At 39.8% G+C, this 24314-nt stretch overlaps 1 protein-coding gene and 1 long non-coding RNA gene across 5 annotated transcripts in view; one reads left to right on the top strand and one right to left on the bottom strand.

Annotated features, from left to right (window-relative positions):
* The window catches only part of LOC147127938 (uncharacterized), a 34198-nt gene extending 21017 nt beyond the window's left edge, over positions 1–13181 (bottom strand). The window contains exons 1-2 of the long non-coding RNA XR_015084007.1: positions 12715–13181; positions 11040–11159 (exon numbers count right to left, since the gene is read on the bottom strand). This is a non-coding gene — a long non-coding RNA (uncharacterized LOC147127938). The remainder of the gene's footprint in view (positions 1–11039; positions 11160–12714) is intronic.
* On the top strand, positions 12582–16731 carry LOC147127937 (protein FAM177A1-like). Of its 4 annotated transcripts, none has more exons than XM_086019490.1 (5): positions 12582–12806; positions 13012–13221; positions 14261–14327; positions 14749–14846; positions 14932–16731. In XM_086019490.1, exons 1-5 carry the CDS (start codon positions 12798–12800, stop codon positions 15130–15132), a joined length of 585 nt encoding a protein of 194 aa, XP_085875616.1. In that variant the 5' UTR covers positions 12582–12797; the 3' UTR covers positions 15133–16731. The 4 variants fall into 4 exon arrangements, with proteins under 4 accessions (XP_085875616.1, XP_085875614.1, XP_085875613.1 ...); XM_086019488.1 differs by having other exon boundaries at positions 12582–12848; XM_086019487.1 differs by having other exon boundaries at positions 12582–12848; positions 13003–13221.
* The last annotated feature ends 7583 nt before the right edge of the window (positions 16732–24314 follow it).

Here is a 24314-nt window from a genome sequence, read left to right as displayed (position 1 = left end):
TTGACATGATTTCAAAGCGTAAGTGAAGTTCAGCCTCTTTAATGACAGTTTACTGTGAGTGCTTGTCATGATCACAAAAGCTTCCATCACACACAGCCAAAAGTGTCAATTTAGCGCTTCAGATTTCAGATCAAGATTACTATTGTACAGAGTAAGAGTGCCGTTATCATTGCAGCAATACCTTTTGACAAGGTTTAGAATAAATGCTTAAATATTTTCGAAATCATTTAAAATCACTATGACAAATCCAAAGCAGTACATTTTTTTTTTAGCTATATGATTCTGAAACTTTCATTCCATTTAACATTGGTAACATTCCAGTGTCACAATTAAAGAGGTTAAGTGTGTCAATTATTCTGAGTAAGCCCTGGCTGTTCAGCGCAGTTCAAGGCGTGGCTCAACGTGGGGTGGACCTCAACATTTGACTCCGCCCACATGAATTATAGACCTCTAAGTGCCTTCTTTTTATTTTATTTTTGTTGAACTATTTTATTTACGCCAAGTCACATTTTGATTTCACATTGAAAATTACAAACTATCAACTGACTGAAACGCAAATATAAACCGCAACCATGCGACCTCTGCTGGAGACATGTGGTACTACACATCCCACTCATTTCTAAGTGGAGGACGTATTTTGACCACAACTTTTGAATCCCCCTTTTCCGGACGCTTTAACAATGCTTTACAAGCTTACATGGTTCTAAAGCCCTCTGTTCATCCAAAATGGACGTCAAATGGCCGTTTCGACCCTTCCGTCAAACAGTTCATCGCTACGCACCGAGTGAGTGAAGGTTGGGAGTTTGTACTTTTCAATGTTCAATAAAGTGTTAAAAAGTAGGCATGATGTCATTAGATGACACATCATTAAAACCACCAAGGCAATAGTTGAACAAAAAAGAAAAAAGGTGCTTAGAATCCATGTGGACGGAGTCAAACGTTTAGGGCCACCCTGAGCAATGCCTGGAACTGCGCTCTGCGGCTGGGGCTACTCATGAATATTTGATCCTTGGTTTCTTTGGACAAAAGCATGTGACATCATTGTTATTTAAAGACCTGGGAAGTGTTTTTTCAAATGCATGTGTCTCATTTAAGAGCAAAGTCCCTTGTTCTGTATTTCTGGGTTACATTGTTAACTACCACCATGTTGGCAAAAACATCCCAGAACATGGTGACCCTGGAGCTTTGCTCATAGGTAACTTGACATTTATATATGTACAAAATGTAATCAAGGGACACAAGCCGTGCAGGCTCTTACAGGTGACCCATTTTTACTGAAGCATGGTTCTCACCTCTGAGTCTCTGAGGCGGGTAGCAGAAAGGTGGGAACTTATTGAGGCGGACAGAATACAAGAGGAATAAGAGCAGTAAGCCATTAAGGTCGATAGATGAACGCAAAGCTGGTTCTGGAAAACGTACTTTCGACCAACGGTGTTTCGAACGTGTCAAATCAAAGCAAGTACAACCAAACTAATCAGGTACTTAACAAAAGTGATAAATTAGCCAACTCTTTTCTCCATAATTAAAAACCAAGACGAAGCAAAAGGACCTTCAACGATGCTTGAAAAGGAAATAAACTCTCATCTGAATCCCCTTGAACATCAAAAAGTCAGTACATCAAACCATTAGGTGGTAGACGTCTTCTGATTTTCGATAGCACAATTAGCATCACAGAGAATCGCAATCACCTTTCTCATTAAATGCCCTCCAGATGTGTGCTGCTTATAGCCCGGCTCTCATCTCAAGGACAGCCACCTGGTGTCTGCAGAGAGCTGCCTGCTCATCACTGTTTGATTCCGCCAGTGCCAGCAAACTGCTGTTTTATCAGGACGGCTAATTATAGGTAGAGAAGGATGTGGAAACGGCATCCTGCTCCCAGAGAAACACAACGTGCCCGCACATTCGTTTTGGAACGAGACAACCACAGACTGACACAGGCGTTAGCGGGAATGCGGAGTGCATGTCTGTACAACCGTAAATATCCACTATCCGTCAATCGCGGGGGTAGGATATAAAAAAAGATGACAAATAACTGCACGGCTGTGGTTTGCCACCAGCAGAAATTGTTCTTTGACCCCTATTTGGGGCCCTTGAACTCTGCGGTCTTTGTTTGTATCCTGACCATAGCCCTGTGTTGTTTGGTCAAAGTCCAGTAGAAATGTCAACGTCTGCCGCTGCTCCAGAGAATGTTGTTTTAGAATTAGGAGGTAGCAGAGTTCACCTTCTGCACTTGGGGTTTTTTTTTTTTTTTTTTTTTTTTTTTTTGCCGAGCTGTGCTTTTAGGTTTTTCAATATGTAGAATTATGTTGTCATTCTTCACATAGGGAAGTTTAACTCATTCACTGCCATTGACGAATTTACTTGTCTTTTCACAGTCCAGCCATTGAATATCAGGAATTGATTTATATATATATATTTGTGTGTAATTATTATTATTATTATTAATATCCATCCAAATATTGTCTAACATTTATCCTATTCGGGGTCACGGGTGAACTGGGGACTATCCCAGTCTTTTTCGTCAAGAGGCAGGGTGAACCCTGGAATTGCAATTCAATTTCAGGACAATGATAATAATAGTAATAACTAAGAATATCACATTTCTATGCTGCTTGTCCTTAACGATGAGTTGGAGACTATCGCAGCTGTCGCTAGCCAATTGCAGGGCACATACTGTATGAACAAACAACTATTCACACCAATGTGGAATTTATAGACTTCAATTAGCCTGCCATACATGTTTAGAAGGGGTTAAGCAGGGGTTGTAAACCAGTGGATAAACACATTTAATTTAATTTTATTATTGACAATTCAAGTCCCCACTACTCCCGTTTGTAAGTTTTCATTATTATGGAGGAGCTGCATAGGAAAGGGTAGGCCTACCTAAATAAATAAAATAGCAAATGTGAAATAATGCAGGCATCAAAGGGAAGAAAAGCAACCTTAGGGATAGACACACAAAGACTATGAAAGTTGTTTTCGATCAAGTTGGCCGCTTTGTTCGAATGGAAGCATTTTTTTCATCTTCTTGACCCTACGGCATCATCCAACAGAGGTTACGGAAAGGTGCCGTAAAGGTTATATTTGGCTTTCCGAAAAGGCCGTTAGGCTAAACCTGAATTCTGAGTTGACTTCCTCTAAAACAGGAAACTGAAGATTTCCAGAGCAACTGATCTTAATTAGTTCAATGAACACATTATCATTTTGAGATTAGGCACGTAGGTGACCACAACAAAAAGTCATCATCAGTAGAGCCTCGATACGTCGATTCACAATGCCAACAAAAATGGCAGGTTTCTTTTCCACCTTTGAATTGCATATAGTATATAGAATATATGAAAATAGATTCCGTGAAAAAGACAACACGTGATGTTGTCGGCGTGGGAGCATATTGATGCTTGACTGAATGCAGACGTCCAAATGCACGACTGTTTGATAAACCTACTTAACATTGAACCATACTTTAATTTGCAGCATATAGATGAAAAGATATTTTTTTTATTGAATAACATCTGATCTTCATTTAGGTGCAGTCCGATGTTGGCTAAATGTACTCGGAAACAGTTTTAAATGAATGGAAGATTTTTCTCTATTGTGAATTAAACACAACTAAGTTAAATGTATTATTTAATATTTAATTTTAAAAAAAAACTTTAATTTCTACCAACACAAATGCATTTTCTCCACAAGTGGTGATAGGATATATGTCCCCAGGGGTGCCAAACCTTTGTGCTCAAGGGCTATGATGAATTTTATGACTGGCAGAAATGGAACAGCAAAATCCTAAAACTGAAAAAAAAAAATAGGCTTGATTTAGCTTCAGATGTTTACTGCCTTGATCATGTTGGCGCCATTTATTTGGTAAATGTCAAGCTTACTTTGAGCCGCGGAAGGTTTGTCCTACTATCATCATGAAATCTCATCATGAAAAGCTTTACCACCTCAGTACATCTGTTGACAGCACTACATTTGTCAGAAAAATCGCCAATCACAACCACCATAAAAAAAGGCCTGGTGAAGTGATGTGTTTACTTGTCGAGCTCTACATTCCATAGATGTTTGCCTCTCACATCAGTTCAACTACAATTTTCTAATTTGGGCTTAATTTACACTGCCTTATTCCCTTTGTCTTTGTGCAATCAGTGCGCCACTCTTGTATTCTGTCTGAGTATATCCAAAATCTATGGAACTGATGTTGATCTTTGTTACAGCTGAGAAATGATGATATTCAGAACAATTCATCAGGATTTCAAAGTATGACTTTGGGTTAAGCGGACATTTGTTAGAAGGTACGCCATTTAATCCTTTTGGGTACCCACTTACATAAATTGTTTGCGTGTTTTCACCCAAAAATTCTTGATGGGTAAAAACAGGCAAGGATAAGTGTTTTCCTCATTCACTGCCAGACATTTTTAGACCGTTTTTTTACCATAAGGTTTGAAAAATTTAGAAAAAAATATAAATAAGTTCCTGGAATTGAGCGGCTGGACCGTGAAAAGACAAGTAAATTCGTCAATGGCAGTGACTGAGTTAATTGAAAATCCCAAACCTTTGTATGTTCATCTGAAAACATATACTCTGTCTGTAGTTACAAGATGACTCTAGAAGAGGTTTTCTGTCAGTTGAATATCTTTCGTATGATCATGAAATATTAAGATGATGATGATCAGGAATAAGGAAATACTGCAGTTGACAAGGTGACTTAAACTTCTATCAAAATATTCTGTTTGGATACTTTTTGCTTTTATTCAAGTACTGTATTGCTTTTAAGTACTATAGACTGGCAAAGTCAAAAATGACTTCTTCAGTTTCCCATTCTACCATGACTACATGCTTCCAAAATCATCTGGAAGGCCAAGTAAGCTGTCAAAGCTGATGCCTAAATAGCTTGTGAATTCATGTTTGAAATTGTTTTCCTCTGCTGTGATGATGCCGCTTTATTCCCACTGTGCTGCTACATTGCAACAATTCAGGCTAAACTGTTCTTATCCTGAAAGCTTTAACCACTGGTCAGAGCTTCTTTTCCAGAGGGTAGCCCAGTCCAAGGCTGTCCTTGCGCGTCCACCAAAACCCTCAGTTTCAACAAGTGCCACAACTGTATTTCATGGTTTGACCAACGGTACTGCGATGACAAGCACCAATCATCTTGTGGCACCAGTCCAAACCACATGGCTTCTCTATAAAAGCTGTGAAAATGGCCCTTTCAGATTCCAAATTCAGCCTTTTGCAGGGTACAGTAAATGTAAATGAATGGCCAAGATCATTTCTTCTGGAGATGTATTTATATACATGACTAAAATGTTTGTGGGTATACAGAATAAGAGGATTTTGTCCTTTCTTGATGGTTAATGCAAGAAGCCATTTTCCCCTTTTTTTTGTATGAATCATTTTTCACAGTGGACCTTACCACGGCCGAAGTAACGATTAAAATGATTAGCGAAAAAAATATAATTGGACACGTGTATTGTATGGGCTTGATCTATGTAGATCTAAATGTCCATTCCTTAAAACTAGTAACGTATTTCAGCACCGTCCTCTGAAAAACACATTTTTGTCCTGTGTATGTCCACGTTTTGTCTTTTTTTTTTTTTTTCTCATTAATTGGATGTTTGTTACACGGAAACCACATTAATGCAAAACATTTTTTTTTAAATGACAAAACATGGACGTATGTGTTTTGCACAGGACAGTTGGAAACATTACAGCAATGCAAGCTATAAAATTTGGCAGATTATCCAATGCAACACACTTACAGTAGCTAGCGGTTCACACAGCTCACTGCTTGGTAAGAACAACAACACTCCAACGGACTTAAACCGGAAGTCAACCCAAACATATATTTTTCAAGAATATGTTTCCAGCAGGCCCACTAGTTGAATCACGGCATTCTGATTAATTTTGCGTTTGTGGAATATAAATTAAGCAGCAAAATGCACTCGTTTTTAGCCATCTCTGGGGGCGGCCATTTTGTCTTCTGTCGACTGAAAATGACATCACAACTGCTCACAACGACCAAACACGGCTCAGATTCAGAAAGCAGGTCAGCCGTGATCGGTCGTTGTGAGCAATTGTGATGTCATTTTCAGTTGACAGAAGACAAAATGGCCACCCCCACAGATGGCTAAAACGAGTAGATTAACACTTATTCCACAAACGCAATATTTATCAGAATGCCCTGTTTCAACTAGCGGGCTTGCATTGAACATATTCTTGAAAAAAAATGGTTGTGTTGATTTCTCCTTCAAAACAGTGTTTGTTAGGGTAGTTTTTTCAGTACGAGTATTTTTAAGGGTGACCTCATTGAGCGTGTTGTGTGCAGTTTTAGTAGTGTATATTTCTCCAACTAAGAGCTAAAACATGCTTGTTTCAACCTATTTATGTCATGATCTGTGTTTTTTTTGACTATGGTTCGATTTTTATTTTGTTTTGTTTTATGTTTTGTCAATCGCGTCTGCTTGATTGGTTTTCGTCACCACCTGTTTTCGTCACCACCTGTTCTCGTCATCTCTGTCCCTTCGGTCAGCCAATCAGCTCCTTTGAGCCACTCTTTCCTGTCCAGGTGTACCTCGTTGTCATATCAATTTGTTTGTGTTTAGTTGCCTGGGTTTCAGTTCAGTCTGTCGGTTCATTGTTTTTGTTCTTATGTTCTTACGTTTTTGGGGGTTTTTTTTGCTTGGTTATTTTTGGTGGTGTGTCCATGTGTGTTCTTTTAAGTATCTTTTTTTTTTTTTTTTCGAGGGGGGTATAATCAAGTATTTAGCTTCTTCCACTGCCCTTGTTTTCCTTTCTGTTTTTGAAAAGAAATTCAAATTTTTTGAAATTCATTCTGTTTTGTCTCCCTGCGCTTATATCAACAATGAATTAGAAAGGACTAAAAACGTATGCCTGGTTTCACAGTTTTCTGACTAAAGTTGTTCTGCAAAGCAATGTTGATGTTCTGAATGACATTTTTGTGCCTTCAAACCGTTTAGTCGAGTCAGCTGATCAAGCAAGATGGAATGTTTGCTACTCTGATCTATGTTATGATTTGCTGATAAACTAACAAGTTAGCATTTTAAAGAAGATTTCACGAATCCTCACAAGTTCATGCTCCAGTTTAACTACATTAGTTGTCTTATATTTTTTTCTCTCTCACCTTAGTCATTAGAGTAAGAGACATTTTGTTGGGCGTGTGCGCTGTTGAAATAAAGTCCAGTATTTTACACTGAACTAAAAGCATGATTTCTAGCACAATTTAGAGCCTGTTACTCACTCCTCACCAACGTCATATGGCAGCCTTGAATCTCAGAGCTATTTTAATTCTGCTACATGGCTGACGGCAAGCAGCGTTGACACGTTTTATCACCAGATCCTGGGCAGAAATACATGAATTACTTACCCTTAAATGAAGCGCAAGTACGGCCATGGTTTGACAGCAATTTGACAGCATGAAGGGAATGATATGTGACAGGTGTGAAACTTGACAGTTATGAGAGTGCTAAAATATGTAATGATCATTGGTGCAGGTCATGTGGTATTACATCTCATGTACAGCTCTAGCAAATGCGCCTGTTGGCACACCTCGCAGGTCAGGTGAGGTGAAGCTTTGTATGTGGATGTTCCATTGGGGCAACTATAAAAGTTCCCTAGGATGGTGTTGAGGTGAAATTGGGCTTGTCAGAGTTACATTATGATCAGGTGTTGACTCAGATCGGATCTATTTATTAAAAAACAAATGATCCAGTTCATGCTACACCTGGTGGTGTTCACGACTCCACCAAAGAACCCATCCGACCCACAGCGAATCGTCACCTGATCACCTTTGCCGCAGTTTTGTGCTCTCAACTTTAATGTTTTAACTGCATGGGTTTCCAGTGATATTGAAATTGAGATACAACTGTATTTGTATTATTGGCATGTTGGAAGGAAATCTGTTGGCCAGAAAACATGATTTTTTTTTAAAAAAGTGCACGGCAGCCGTTGTTAATGAGCATTACTGCCAGAGATGAGTTATCAAGCTCCAAAATAGCGTGTTATACATCCATGACTTGACAGCTGTATGACAGGGTGAGAAATTGGACATGTGGCATGAGAAGTGTGAAGAAGGTCGTTTGCATCTCGTGCGAGACGTGTCAGCTATGCTATTAGTGTGCAAGAATATACTCAAGCAGCACTGAGGTGACCACCTACAGGAGTGAAAGCAGTTAGCTTGGAGCCAATTTTGTCTGTCCTCCATCTTAATTAATGCTGGACTTTTGACACTGAAGCAGTTTTTTTTTTTTTTGATAATAACAAATCTATGTAATAAATGGTGGGAAAAAAATCAAATGAGATTGGATCTTTTCCCCCCCTCACATCATTATAACAATATTGTCACATCATTACTCATTGTGCGGAAAATTCCATATTATGACATCACAAATTTGAATTCCTCCCTGATACTAGGTCACATGTTTCTGTAACTACGGTCTGTATTTCAAATGCAATTAGCATTTTTGCATGGCACACAATGGCTTGGGCATTCCAGTACTAGGTTCATTACAGCTATTTTTTTTTTTTTGCAGTTTTCAAATGATGCTACATGCCATGATAACACAATAGCATGTAGCTGTTTTGCATTCTTTTCATGTGCGATGCCGAAAAGACTACATACACTACCATCCGATGTTGTATGCTAATTTTATGCGTGCCCTTTTAGTTAACATCATGCTTTTGATTTCTTTGCACTTTTCTAATTAATCAGCTGGAACCTGTAAAAGTGACCCTGGGGAGGTATTTGTGACCAGCACTTGGAACTAACTTCAAAATAATTAGAAAACTAGGTAATGTTTTAGTTGCGCAATCGGCCATGCAGTTAAGGCTCCTTTTGCAGACCACAAAAAGCAATTGAAAAGAGAATTCCTTTTTCAGTATCAGAAAAGATTGAAAAATAAGTATCTTAAGTGCCAGCTTTGCCACGGTTAATATGAATTTTACATTTCTGGACACAGTCACTGCAATGTTCATTTTCAATGTCCAAAGGCGACCCTAATTGCAGTCTCTGATGAGTTTGAATTGTCACGAATAATGGTCCAGTGGTTAAGAAGAGTTAAACCCCGACAAGTAAGATCAGCACTCACAAACTCATTTAGTGTGACATGCCTTGGGCTAAAGAAAGGAGAGCACAACCACCACTCAGCATTTTCTGAGACATTCAGAGTACGTGACATGTAAAGTAAAAAAAAAAAAAAAAAAAAAAAAATGAAAAGCAGTCATTTGTCCAAAATCAGCAAGAAGAGAATAAAAAACCTGGGCACAAAAAATACAGTGGAAGCTTCAGATACAAGTGGTCTAACTTCTGAGTTTTTCGAAATACATGCCGTCAATCGGAATTTTACTGTGGAACATTCCGTCATCGTCCCTCCGTCCTTATTATAAAAATAATTGTCCTCCGACCCCATCCATCCTTGTCCTTTTAAAGTGATTCCGTCTTTACATTTCGTTAGTCTGTCCCACTAATTTTTTTTAAAAGCGTCCATGCATGTGAGAGAGATGCTAACAACAAAGGTTTCAGAATTCATAAAGATTATTTAAAGATCATTAGCTGGCTAATTTCCTATTCACATCCATTTACCGGCTGGGAATATCATGAGTGGATTGAATTGTTAACAACTGTTTAAGTGTCGACCATGATAGCATTTAGCTGCCAACACAACCACCGTCGGTCACCAGACTACGGCGCCCGCAAGGGGACTGCCCGAGAATATTTAAGATTGCGTTATAACGCAATACCATTGCGTTCTATTGCAAAACTTTTGAATTATAACGCAATAAGTTTTCAGTTTTTATTGCGTTATTTTGAAATAAAAATAATTATTGCGAAATAATGCAATGTTATTTTAGGAGGAGAACGAAAGACTTACACTGCCAGGTCGTTGCTTTAAGTGTATGGCGGCACTGGCGTGAACATGAATGACGATATTTTTTTACACTCTAGCGATGTCCCAGACAAGGACATTCTTCGCCCGCAAAGAGATAATGTATGTACTAAATGTTAGCAGTTAAAGCAAAGTTGCTAGCCACCTTTTTCCTTGTCAGTGAAATGGGCGTTATCCATGGTATTGCAAGTGTTGAACCACTAGAGGGCAGCCTATGCCTGTGAGTATAATGTTACTGCAGGGAAAGCACATGAAAAAGAAAAAAAGGAATCCAGTGTTGTGCAGGCAGTTAAAGGTGGCTCCATGGTCAACGCGTCAGTCGGTACTTGACCCGGTTAAGGGACAATTACAGGGACGGACGGAAAAAAAAATATCTCGTACTCTGTCCTCCATCCGAAAATGAACATCCGTCCGGGACGGAATGCCCATCTTTGCTAGAATTTTTGTTGCCAGCCATTCTCCGCTTTGTGGGCCAAAAGAAAGAACTCTTACATTTTGTACAAATAAGGGCCTCTCTGTTAATGAATGTTTTACCCATAATATACACCTGGTCCACTCTGAAGTTGAGTAAATAAATGTCGTTGGCCCCCAGTATTTAAGATGTTGACTCACCTCATCAGGCACCCTCCCTTTTCTGTTCTTGTGTTTTGCAGAGCATTGAACAACTCTTCTATAGCCTCAGTGAAAGGTATGAGCGGAGCCATAGAACTATAACAATCTGGAAGCAATGGGCCAGTAAAAGGAATGATTTACATTGACTGCAGGGAGAAAAAGGGGCTTATGCTTGAAAGGGGACATATACCAAAGAGTGGCTGCATTATTGAAATCTGGGAACATGTTCTTAAAAGCATGAAGCAAGGATAATGGAAACTACACGTAATCTCCCATCTACACATCATTCCTGCAATTTGCCACTGTTGTATCGGACACTTGAACACCCCCATCCTTTGATAATCCATTGAAAGCCATTGCAAAGGAACTGATTTCACAAATATTTTCCGACTAGTTACGAGCTAGCCTAATTATTGAAACATGCTTCTCAAACAACCATTATAGTCGATTTACAAGACCACCCTAATCAATTCCCGTGAGAACAGTCACATCCTCGAAGTTTGGTCGACGCAATTAAAATACTTCACTTACTTTTTTTTCAACCACACATTCACTGGAAGGTCAATCCTCTTCCTTCTGGCCCTCCATCAATAAGCCATAAAGACCAAAGCAAAGTAGATCCGTGCGATCCAATAGCTCCCCCAAGTCGACCTGAGGAATTCAAGTAAAGCCCAGTGAACAGATTTCAATGTTAGAATCCAATCAAAAAATACGATCTCCTACAAAGCTTGTAATAAACTTGAGTTACTTATTCTTTTGGCAGCTGTTATTCTCCTAAACCTCTGCGTATACCTCTGGGACGTATTTTTATAGGCAGGCAAGTGATCAATAACTGCCAAATTCTAACAACTTCCATTTCCTTGCTCTTCCAAAGTGCTCTTTAGGGATAAGTGCTTTGTGTTTACAAATCGTGTCTGTGGAAAGGCATTTAATACAAGCTACAAAACGGACACATGCAAAACATCGATTGCTACCAAGTGATTCCAAAGACGTGAAAGATTTTGATTTTGAAGGGCCGCTGTTATTTTTGACAATTCAAGTTCAATGCAGTTTTGCCTAATAACCAGCTGACACAAGCAATTATGACTGCTTTGCTAATGACCTACTTAAATGCTCTTGTCAGTTGTTAATGGAAAACAACGCTGGAACAATTGACAAACGAGAACCCATTTTCTGTTTCAACTAAAGTTTGGCAAACTGGGGAAATAAGTGAAGCAAAAAATCAAGAAAGAGTACAATTAACATCTACTCCAATGGAAAGAGGTATGAAGCTTGCACATCATGCATTGGACGTATTTCCCACAAAAACATGCAATTAAAATCCTCAAAGGTACACCTCAGGTAGAGGTTTGAGCTGAATTGTACTTTTATGCATACATTCTCTATAATGAGGCTGTAGGTCTGACAATATTTCCCCCCAAGGGTGAATTGATTGATTGATTTTGAAAATGTCTAATCATATGGGTTTCCTCTTGCGTTTTCGGTATCATTTACATCACTATGTAGCTCCTGATCACTCACTGCCTATACAGACAGACAGAGGAGTGCGTTACGGCATAGATGGAACAGTACTGACATCTTGCGGTGGTAAAATGTACTGCAGAACATTACAATGAATTTCAATGTAAACACATGTATTTATTTATTGAGCGGGATACGCTTTGGTGGCATTGTTATTATTTTACATGATAAAACTATAATCTCCTGACAACATTTTATAAGCACCCCTTGACTGTTTCTAAATATCACTATATATATATATATATATATATATATATATATATATATATATATATATTGTAATTGATGTTGAATTGCAATGTGATGCCCACTGCGGTGTGTCGTGTGCACAATTAACTCATCAAAATAAAATAAGTGAAACGCTAGCTGTGTATTGAATCAAATTTAAGCACAAGGTCATAGACTATTTTCATTCGTTTCGCATTGATGTGTGACGCCACGGATCCCTCGAGAAACCTCATAAAGTGCACATTAACGGCTGTCAATCAGTATTAATCTTGACGCTGTTTGCGTCATGTTAAATGCCGCATATTGTGTACTAGCACATACATGCTAATTGCAGTTAAGGTACCACCCCATTGCTAAGTACCCTTATTCACCCAAAAACAAAGTGTGACAAATTGTAAGGCCGAGTACAATATCATCTGATGATCGCATATTCCGAGTGCAGGTGGATATTGCGTACTGTACATCGCGTGCGGCACTTCCGGTCCGGTCGGCGGAGGAGAGGCGTCGTTTGCATCCTCACCCTGGAACGAGACTGCCACAATGGGCGATGTACGGCTTTATTTAACAAACATCAACGTGGACGTGGAACGGGTCTGTGTACATGTTGTCCTTTCCCGTGATTGTTATTATTCTCGCCGTGTTGCGCTTGCAATCACGTGACAGCCGGGGGTTACTTGTCATTGCTCGTGCGTGTGCGCGTCACAAAGTGGAGTAAATGTATTCATTCATGTTGATGTTAACGGAGTCTTCTCAGATTCAGAGCCCAAAGCTAACCGGCGATTCTGAAAGCGTGGAGCGAGGCGATCTAGAGAGGGAGCAGCGCAGGGAGAAGACTCCTCGAAGGATCATCCATTTCTCCAGTGGGGAGACGATGGAGGAGTACAGTACCGATGAGGAGGAGGAGGAGGAAGACAAGGAGCCGGAGAGGAGGGACTTGCTCTCCCCCTCCGTTGACGCGGAGATGGTGAGCAAGAACAATTTGACTACAGATGGGCATAGCCCGAGTGCTAATTATTTCAATTTATCATATGCAAAATAATGGTTATAAACTTGACTTCATGGCTGTGTTCCCCCATTTTTTGTAGCTGTGATGTAGTTGCACTGTAGACTCGTTCGCTGTTTTCACAGACAACCATTTTAATTGTGTACATGGAAACAATGGCAACAGACACTTAAAGGTGATGTCATGTAAGCAAACAAAATGACACGCATTGTTGTGTGAATGACCCCTTGAAAGGGTTAATATTCCTGCCCTGTTGGATTTGAACACAAGAAAAAGTACCGTTGTATCGCTACAGTTTACAGTGCATGTAAAAATAAAAACGTCAGGTTTTGTAAAGTAAAAAACAAAACACTTTAGTATGAACCTTAACATGATTGAACAATTGATTAATCAATTGAACAACAATTTGAATATTTGGATGGGCCTTTTGATACTTTACTTCAGTTAGAGGATTAGAATGGTGCCTGAAGGACTCATCTTTTTTTTTCTTCATGAGGTCCAGTTCTTGGTAATGTCAATCCTGAGCCATATTTTCTCCACTTAAAGTAAATCGATGCAAACATATTTTTTCAAGAATATGTTCTATGCAAGCCCACGAGTTGAAACATGGCATTCTGATTAATATTGCGTTTGTGGAATAAGTGTCCACTCGTTTTTAGCCATCTCTGGGGGCGGCCATTTTGTCTTCTGTCGACTGAAAATTGCATCACAACCAATCACGGCTCAGATTCAGAAAACAGGTCAGTTGGGATTGGTCGTTGTGAGCAGTTGTGATGTTATTTTCATTTTTGGGTTGACTTCCGCTTTAAGAGGATGATGATGCCAACTGTGTGTTCCATGTGGTATCCCTTATCCCTTGAAAATGGTTTTGTAACTTCCTCCTGACTGATGCTTTTTAATAATGAGAGCCCTCTCATGTTTTGGAAGCACTCTGCAGACCATAGCTTTGGGATGAAACTTTGGAATTTAGATACTGACATTTATGTCATTTGCATTGCAGTCAAAGATGACTTGGGGTCCCTATTTCTGGTTTCACATGTGGCGAGCTGCAACGTCAACCATATCAGGTTTGTTTCCCATGATATCTGTTTGCAGAATTCTGCTATGTAATATTCCCAGCAGAGATATCACAATTTTCTGACGAATATAAGTATTAATGAGTTGCTTTGTGCTGCAGGAGGTCGTCGTCGTTGCCTCTTTGTTTATTGTGTTGTGCTTTTGGCTCGGGCACTTCAGAGCCAAACTAATTTATGTTAACTGCATTCAGAACTTGGCAATTTCCAGAATATTCAGCATTTTTATTGACATATTTTGTCATGCCATCTGTGTTTTCTGCCTCGTAAAACGGAGCAGGCACGGTATTGCTTCGTTGCAATGTCTAAAATCCCGATGCGGGGTATGTGTTTTGCTCTGACAGTATTGTATTTAGTGTATCAGTCCCAGTATAAGAGGATTCTAATGAATCATTTTCTCACTGCTGTCTTCCAGCATGTGATTACCTGGGGGAGAGGATGGCCTCCCTCTTTGGGATTACATCGGCCAAATATCAGTATGCCATTGATGAATACTACAAAATGAAGAGAGAGGTTAGTTCTGCGAGGGCTTTCCTTTGTCCAACTATTTAATTGGGATTTAACATCTTTAATATCCTCTCGTGTCCCTGTTGGGCAGAGGGAGGAGGAGAAGGCGGAAAGCCGACTGTCAGAAGAGGCCGAACATTCCTTTGACCTGTCGCATTCTTCGCAAGGAGACAAGCCCATCACCAGAACAAAGCTTCCTCCTGCACCACCTGATGCGACTTACAAGATCCAAAATGAAAGTCAGGAGCCTTCAGGCACCATGCTAGTCCCTGCTATTGTCACGGCAACCTAACCACCCCCACAGATAATAATGTCTCCTTGAAAGGGACACTTGCATCGCTAAAACAAGAACCGTGTACAGGATGTATGACATAACACAAGTGGGTCACAAGAACGCGGGGCTTTTTTTAAAATAATTGGTATCAACACATCGTGTGCTGTTATCTTCCATTTGTTCTTATTGTTTATTTGTTCACACGTGCATTCATAAAGTTTGAGTGACTGTATATTTAAATGATGTATTCAAAAAGGACTAACATTTTTCACTTTTCTCAACTTGCCATTCTTGTTATTGTGCCTTTTCTGGAAACGTCCGTCTTCGGGCAATGACCACTGTTTGCTTGAAATTCACTCAACAGCCTGCGTTTTTTTGTTTTTGTTTTTACATGTGGAAAGATCTTACAAGTGTTAACAAATAACAAGTGACGGCAACATTTTGCGGTACATTAGTGATTAAGTAGTGGACACACAAACTGATAATCGTGCCAGATTTGTGTATTTTCCTTATTTTATCGGATGGCTCTAAAGGTCTCGAGCAATTATCCTGTGCTATTTTTTAGTTTTTTTAGTTAAACCTTAAACCTGTTCAAAATTTGCGATTGGGAATGTGTGTGCTCAACAGATTGTGACATGAAACGGAACAATAGCCAGTTACGAACCAACCTGAAATTTTTGGTTTGAAGCTGTTGTTGGACACAAATACCGGGGAACTCGTTATTGTGGGATTCACCACAATAACAAGGCAAAGAGTATAATGTAGTTACCAGTTAAGCTACCAGTTAGCATAGCTTGCATTCCTTTTTCTGAATTTCCGGTAGCCTGCATAGATGCTTTGTAGTAGTGATGGAAAATGAAGCTTCATGATGCTTCATGAACCAGTTGTATGTTTTGACTCCTGTAGATGAACCAGTTGTATTTTTTACTCCTGTAGATGGCACTGTTAGTTCAAAGAAAATGGTTTAACAAATGGCAAGTCGGTGTGCTTTCAACTCTGTGTTAAACAGAGAGAGTCATTGAAAGGAGTCCAAAAAATACAACTGGTTCATGAAGCATCTTGAGGCTTCATTTTCCCATCACTGCCTTGTAGGACCGTGCTGCCTCTCACAGGTCAGATATACCACGACCTCAACACGTTTGACTCGCTATTGTCGGGAGAGAGATTGTTAGGGAAGCGCACACTTCCTCAGTTATTTGACAGGTCTCACATTTTGAAAATCAGTTAAGATCTTGAAAGTTGCCATGTGTGTATCTCATTTTAGCTACAGGTGGCTTGAACTAACACATTATTTTTCCATTCAATTTGAAGTCATGTTTATTGTTTATTTGGATTAATTCACTCTCCAGAAGCCATCCATTGTATCAAATTACTTTGTATTACCAAGTTGATTGTCAAATGATCCTTGTGCCTCTAATGGACCAGATATTGTGCCTGGATCACCACTTCAGTGCAATGGAGTGCTCAGTCGGCATGTGCTGTAAACAAGACAAATGGGAGCTGACTTTAGTTTTCATTACAACAGATGTTTCTCAAGAATCCGACTTACCATGCTATTCAGCACACTCTCCATACCATACAAATGGTCCACCATAAAATACACTCACCTCTGTGGTCTGTCTTTGTCCATGCCTACGTTTGTGTTGCGTCTGTTAAATCACAGAGTGTCTTGTTCAGCACATCACTGCGTGACTATTTGCTGATAGCAAAATAGTCATTTGCTTTTCTGTGACTCTTCACCAAATCAACCGCAGACACAATATACACTTCATTAAATAGCCTCCAAATTCAACAACACTGACTTAACAAAGAACACATTAATGCTTCATTTTGCTAGTGACAGAGAGGCATTAGCAATAGTTTTAATGTGTGTATGTTGCCATGGTGTGTAACTGCTTATGTATTTCCGAGAGGTGTATTTTGTCCCTCAAAATACTGTTTTAGAACCTCACACTGCAAACTATAAACGCAATAGAACGAATATGCCGCTCTACAGTATGAGACAAAACTCATACTACACCCCCTCTATTACATTTTGGTAGATTTTCTAACTACAGCATACCTAGTATTGTGGCCAGTGTCACTGCACATACAAAATGGCATTTGACTGTAGCCAGGGCATTGTTACACAAGGTCTGTAAGAAGACCTGTGACATGAACATATCAATGACCTTTTGTAAAAAAAAAAAAAAGTCATGTGAAGCTCTGAAAACAAAAGTGACCACATCAAAATTGCTTTTTAGCAGTAGCTCTATGTTTGGGTAAAATGAACATTATTATTGGCAGGAAATTCAAAAAGGTCCAGGTTTTATTTGTCTGTTCTTTTTTCAAGAGCTATTTTACTAGTATTGTACTTTATTTAGCCATTTTATATAATATTCAGAACACTGGAATAAAGAGTTAATATTAAAAGTCATGTCATATTTGGTGGTTGACTTTCATAAGTCTATGTGGCTGTTGCCTGATGAATGACACAAAATGCTACCAGAGTTTGAGTAATGTGGGTGTGACTGGAAACAAAAGAGCCCGTGTCACGCTATTCTGTTCCTCACTGTACTCCATACCCATTGTCACCATTCTGAGGTCACTTAGAGTAGGGTTAGTAAATGTCTCGAGCGGCCTCTGCAATGCAGCAACTGTGCGCTCGCAAGCCACTTGTTAGGTTACTGCAAAACATCCAATACTGAACATTCACAGTCACAGTAACCACAGCACTGAACGATTATGTAGCAAGTATATGTGACTTCAAAAGACTGCCAAGTAAATATGAATTGCTTTTTATAAAATAATTCATTATTGATTGTGTATCATTGGATATTTTTGTTCAGCTAATCGAAATCCGTGTACACTGTCACATGCAGTTTTTAATATGTCCGCTAGAGGGCAGAGTTGTCCAAAAAACATGGATTTGGGATTGCACATGGACTGTGAACTTGGTTTTATATGTGCAGAATGTACATGCAAAAATGTAATTACTGGTAGCAGCTTTAGAAAACATGTTGCAAATCATCTTGCTTCATTTGGGACTTTTTTTTTTAACCTTTTAATGATAACTGATAATAATTCATATACTCACATATCAATTCAAATTAAATGATTTTCAAAAGGAAATTCAACGAGGTATGTCTTTACCATTATTGATCAAATTACAGTATATGACAATGACCCAAAGGGATATTCTGCTTCCTGACTAGTGACCCCGGCCATTGTTACCTGTGTGCCTGCTCGTGAACTCCCAAACTGCTTTCATGCTTCCAATACCGCCAAGCATGTATTTGCATATGGCGGCCTCCAGATGACAGGCTTTGAGCACCCGGCATTTTTGTGGGATTCCAGTAGCAAAGGTGATGACTGTCACGCACTACATGCCGACAACCACCTTACCAGAATTTACATAGCCTCCAACCTGTACGACAGCACCCAGTATTTGCATAATATAATCTGGCACATTTGCATATACCGTAGTAGCTCTACATAGGTGCAGAAACTCGCAGGGTGTTTCAAAACTGCATGCCAGCCTCTTTTGTAAATATTTTGACTTGTGGAACTCCCACTGGAGGGTTTTCCAAATATTTACTGTGAGAACTATGATGTGATGGATTGTCTACATCATATAGCTCAGAGTACATATTTACTCTCTCTATCGAGCTAATTTATCTAGCTCGCTCTCTCTCTCTCTCTCTCTCTCTCTCTCTCTCTCTCTCTCTCTCTCTCTCTCTCTCTCTCTCTCTCTCTCTCCCTCTTGTGTTTGTGTTTAAGAAAGCTACATAAATTACCACAAACACGACAGTGCTCTCTTACTTAATAATGTTTGTTTATCATTATCATTATTATTATCGCCGCGAATTATCTTCACACATAAAAAATAACCTGGGCCTATATAATTATTCCGTAAACATCACTATTGCATTAATACATTAGCCATCTGGTAGGCGAAACAACATCATTTATCATTTTGTTTGTTTCTTCCTTTTTTTTCCACAACAGTGTAGATTAACATTTTTTTTTCTTGGTCAAGTCAACCTATCATCAAACATAATAAAAGAGAATGTAAAGAAAAAAACATTTTATTAAGTGTATCTAAGAGGTAAATCACACACACAAATAACAAAGAAACGGCTGAAAGTGTATCGTGAGAGTCGCTGTTAAACTTTTTTTTTTTTTTTCAATTCAATGAAGCAGCTGCGTATCTGATGCTCACAACACGAATTTTTGATCACAAAGCAAAAGCAAAAGTATCCACCACGTAGTGTTGAAGATCACCACACCTCCGATGCGGTATATGAGGCACATACCGGAATGAAAATAGCAACATGGTTTGGAGGAGTGGTAGACAAAAGGAAAGTGAGCCATGAAGAAAGACTTAAGGAGGGAATATAAACGGACAGCAGCAGTTCCTTTGATGTGGGCCTCCATGGGCCCCACAAAGCAGACCTGCGGAGGGAAAGGGGATTTCCAACACTGCCTGGTCTCCTGTATCACCCCCTCAGTCTTTTCATCCTCTGTGGGCACTACAGTTTAAAAACCGAGTGCCTATGCACTGCACTATAAAAGCAACGACAGCTATTGTCTTTTTTTTTTTTTTTAGATAAGCTACATTGTTGTTATCATCACCTCCCTCTGTTGCTGCCGGTGGTCAGGCCCTGCATGAAAGGATCCACCGGGAATGAAATGATCTCTCACGTATGAATGCAATATTCATGAGTTCGGCTGGTGTCCACAACAATGTTTTTTTTAGACCTGAAAACACATCGTGCTTGCAGATAAGAAACCGGATGAAAAACGAATGTTTGCTCAGGATTGCCCTGTAAATCGAATAAAATGAGGAAAAAGGATGCCCAAAAAAACAGTTTGAAAAGGCTTATGGTAGCATGCTAACCTCGGATTGTCATGTAAACATATAGTGACAACATGGGGAATGATTAAAACGCAAAACCGAGTTGAGGCTGAACATAGCAGCTCACCACAGTGTTGGCTGGAGGAGCTCCTCATCTTTGAGATGCAAAAACATCCGATGCCATTTCGACCTCGAAAAGCACAAGCACCAACTATGAAATATATCCGGCTATTATAGAGATTCGTTTTCAAACATATGGCGTCCCAGTGGCTTGTAACATAAATTGTTATCTGACCTTTCCACCAGAAAATCTGTGTGAGTTCATTGCCACATATATACATTTTGTGTATTTCAGTAATACATTTGTTTGAGTAGTATTCTCAATTCCATCACTTCAAACTTTTTATTGCGCTTGCGGTGCTCTCCCAAGGAGGAGAATTTCATCTATTAACTCTTGTCTCATATCGACTGTTTAATTTAATTTTGCAGCTGTTTTTACAAGCGCAAGCTTAAAGCGAACATACGATTTAGTACACCCTATTTGGCATCTTTGTAAATCAGGCACCAAGTATTTTACCGTAGTTTTAATGATAAGGGGAACAGTTAGCAAGAAATTGCCTACTTAAAGAAATTACTATACAAGCGAACATGTATCTACTACATCTTCGACTCATTTCAGAATAGAAGTAGTTCACAAAAACCACTTGTACAAGCTGAAACACACTCAAGCGGCTACACAACACATAATAAAAAAAAATAAAAAAATCAATATCGTGCTCTGGAAATTCCCAAGCAGTTATTGCTTTCAGCTGCCAGCTAGCATCTGCAGGTGGCTGTAGCAACGGCACTGAAAAATGTTGACAATGTGAACCTACATTAAAAAAGTATTATAATAAGCGTGTCTAACATGCTCTTTAGTTTCCGACTGGAGCACAATGTATGTTTTGTTCAAATGATGTGTATGTGTAAAATGTGTATAGATTTGTAAAGATTTGACAGGAGCTGTAATGTAATGAACACAATAAAATCGGTATCCGACCAGATTTTGCATTTGGAAGCAGTTTAAATATAATGTGTGTCAAAAATCATTACATCAGGTTGGAATTTGTTTTAATAACAAAAAGTCATCAATCCACCAATTGTCCATATTTTTTATTCTCATTACAGTCACAGGTCAGCTGGTGGCTATTCCAGCTGACTTTTGGCAAGAAGCAAGGTACCGGTACACCCTTGACTGGTTGCCAGCCAACCGCACGGCACAAGTAGACAAACATTCACACCTGTGAACAATTGTCTTTAATGAGGCTAACATGGATGCAGAAAATCCACGCTAACATGGGGAGGAAGATGCAGGAAGATTTGCACACAGGAAGTCCCATCGTGCTGCCCATTACAAAAATTATTGAATCCAATTGATTCTGTAGGTGTGAGCCCGTGTTGTGACTCGCGGGGTGGAGGCCCGCTTCCTTTTTCAGACGGACTTATGTAACTGCCGGTCACAGGAGTACCGCGAAGAAACAAACCCTTCATAATCATGTGCCTCTGTGCGGAGCAGGTATGGTAATGTTTATATTTTGGGTACTTTCCTCCATAAATAGCCGCCCATCACTGACAGAAAAAAAGCAGGAGGTGTGAACAAGGAAAAAGGAAATGTGTCATATCCCACCCGAGGGTCAAAACAGCTATTGTTGTCTGTTGGTCACAAAAATATCACAATTTCCACTGTTGATAGAATCATAAGATCATATTTTGTTGTAATCATTGTGAAAGAGCATGTAAAATTTTGATTGAGGTAAATGATTGAAAAGAGGACCTCATATAGAAAACTGACCTATAAGAAAATTTTAGGTCTCTGGCCGATGTCTAAAAATGTAGCTAGAAGCAAAAAACGTTTCGATTTTAGCCAGACTTTGACATCACCGTATTCAAGTCTGGCAATTGCGTCGGTTGTATGTGCCACATGCCCGGTTGCGCAGAATAATTGATTGAGTGTGATTTGGCGGATTGGTGATGAAGTGCCGCCCACCACAAGTTAAAAAAATTATAATCAATACTTTTCTTATCTGTATGGGGGTTCTCGTGTCGGTGCTAGTGGCATACAGACCCTCAGATTTTTGGGACTCCATCTTTCTTGCAATCCAACAATAGAAGCATGGATGAAGGGATGGATGGATCAAATTATTCTCCAGGGAAAGCTCATATCATGCCACAGTGAAATTTCGCAAAGACAATATAGACATCCCTGTTCACAAAGCTGTATGTACAAACCAAAAGATTTCATAGTCATTTTGTGTAAGTACCCCCAAATATTTTATGTTCTTGTTTCTAAATCAAGGTGGCACCTCAAAACGATCAATATTCTTAATTACCAGAGTTGGGCATTCTGTTAAACTGACAGACCGGTGCGTCAGTCCGTCACTGACGGATGCCCCGCTTTGCTGACGAATGACGGGACACCTTATAATAGACAAATTGACAAATGACGGAAATGGGTTTTCATCCGTCAGTGTAATCGTGACCAACCGGGTCGGTCAGAGTCACTGACTGACCGTTAGTCCATTGCTGGTGGACGCCATTTTTTTTTTTGTACATTTTTTGGGGGTCACCGACTGAAGGACCAACGGACTTCTGACAGGCTAACTGATGGACTTAAATAACAGACTGACTGCCGGATTGACGGTCTGATGATTACAATTCAGTTTGTCGGGAAAAATGACGGACGGGTACTCTGGCCGCTGACGGATGACGTACCAGCAAAATTTAGTAAAATGCCCACATTGCCCACCTCTGTAAATTATAATTATGTCTTCATCATCATTACAACAGTTACTAAGAGTTATTGAAATGTCATAAGTTTATTCTTTCGTCTTTACAATTCCCAGATGCTTACAATTAATGAGGGTCGATTTAAGAACACTTTTTAATCATTCCGATTTACAGAATTTATAGAAGAACAAATTTAGGGAATCTTTCCCGAACATATTTGCTGAATGAGGCCCATTGTCCCAAATCTTGGAATTCTACAATGGGGAAAATCTCCCAACATCCTGCAGGAGAGGAAACCCCCTGCTTTTGTTCTTCTTTGCCCACTCCACAGAGAAGCAAAGCAGATGATATTTTTAACTGTTTCGCTAAATTTAACCCACTTAGTGCCTTATAAAGCGCTTTTCTCTTTTGTCCACCAACACTCTTGTGAAAATAAGAGGTATGATAAGTTTTTGGGGAGAAATAATTCATCATTAAGTGCTTCGGATGTCTGTGACTGGTTCGGAGTAGTGATTAAGAACAGGACGATGTTTTTATCTTGAGTTTTGATTTTTTTCAAAACAAAGAATCTGACGCTGATAACTAGACCGGCCTGTTTGTCTGTGTGAGGAAACAGCTCGTGACACGAAGGGGGGAATTTGAAAAGACGAGCAAAGGGAGGCAGTCAAGCAGCTCATTGTCCCGCGCTGAGGATCCAGTCTAACAAAGAGAAACAGTGAGAGAGGAATTCCCCTAAGTCAGTTCAAACGTTTGCAGATGTGCGCCTGGCCAACCGCTACTGTACACATCTGGCGAAAGCATCCCGAGGAGCCCCCACCTCTTCTCCCCTTTCTATCGCCGTCTCTCCACCATGCCTTGTCTATGTAACACTGCCCTCTGTTCTACCCTGGAAAAGCAATTTAGGAGCACACATGGCCACCACTACGCGCAGGCCTGTCCGGCGGCCCGTCAGTCAGTCAGCTGCAGTGGATGCACGCGCGGCGAAGTGCGATTCATAGGAAGCCTGAAAAGACCATTATCTTGGCAGCAGGAGGAGAGATTTGTGCTGAGGGAAAGTTTGGGGGATTTTTACTCGCAGCTTCCAAGTAGCTGTGCTACTGGAGGTCAGCGGTAGTCCACCACTCTGGCAGAATTGACACGTAAAATGGCAGGATTTGTACATTCTGTAGGCTGTGTTCCTACTTTAGCTCCATGCCAAAAAAAATACGGTTTGGTAAGTATCTTGGTTTTAAACTGGAAGTCAACCCAAACATATTTTTTTCAAGAATATGTTTCCAGCAAGGCCCACTAGTTGGAACACGGCATTCTGAGTCATTTTGCATTCGTGGAATATAAGTTAAGCAGCAAAATGCACCCGTTTTTAGCCATCTCCGGGGGCGGCCATTTTGTCTTCTGTCGACTGAAAATGACATCACAACTGTTCACAACGACCAATCACGGCTGACCTGTTTTCTGAATCTGAGTCGTGATTGGTCGTTGTGAGCAGTTGTGATGTCATTTTCAGTCGACAGAAGACAAAATGGCCGCCCCATAGATGGCTAAAAACAAGTGGATCAACACTTATTCCACAAACGCAATATTTATCAGAATGGCCTGT

The sequence above is a fragment of the Filicampus tigris genome, chromosome 20 (assembly GCF_054856515.1).
Source record: "Filicampus tigris isolate MCC_2025a chromosome 20, RoL_Ftig_1.0, whole genome shotgun sequence".
NCBI classification, from domain to species: Eukaryota; Metazoa; Chordata; class Actinopteri; order Syngnathiformes; family Syngnathidae; genus Filicampus; species Filicampus tigris.
The sequence above is the reverse complement of the archived record's forward strand: the minus strand, read 5'-3'. Positions and strand labels throughout refer to the sequence as shown.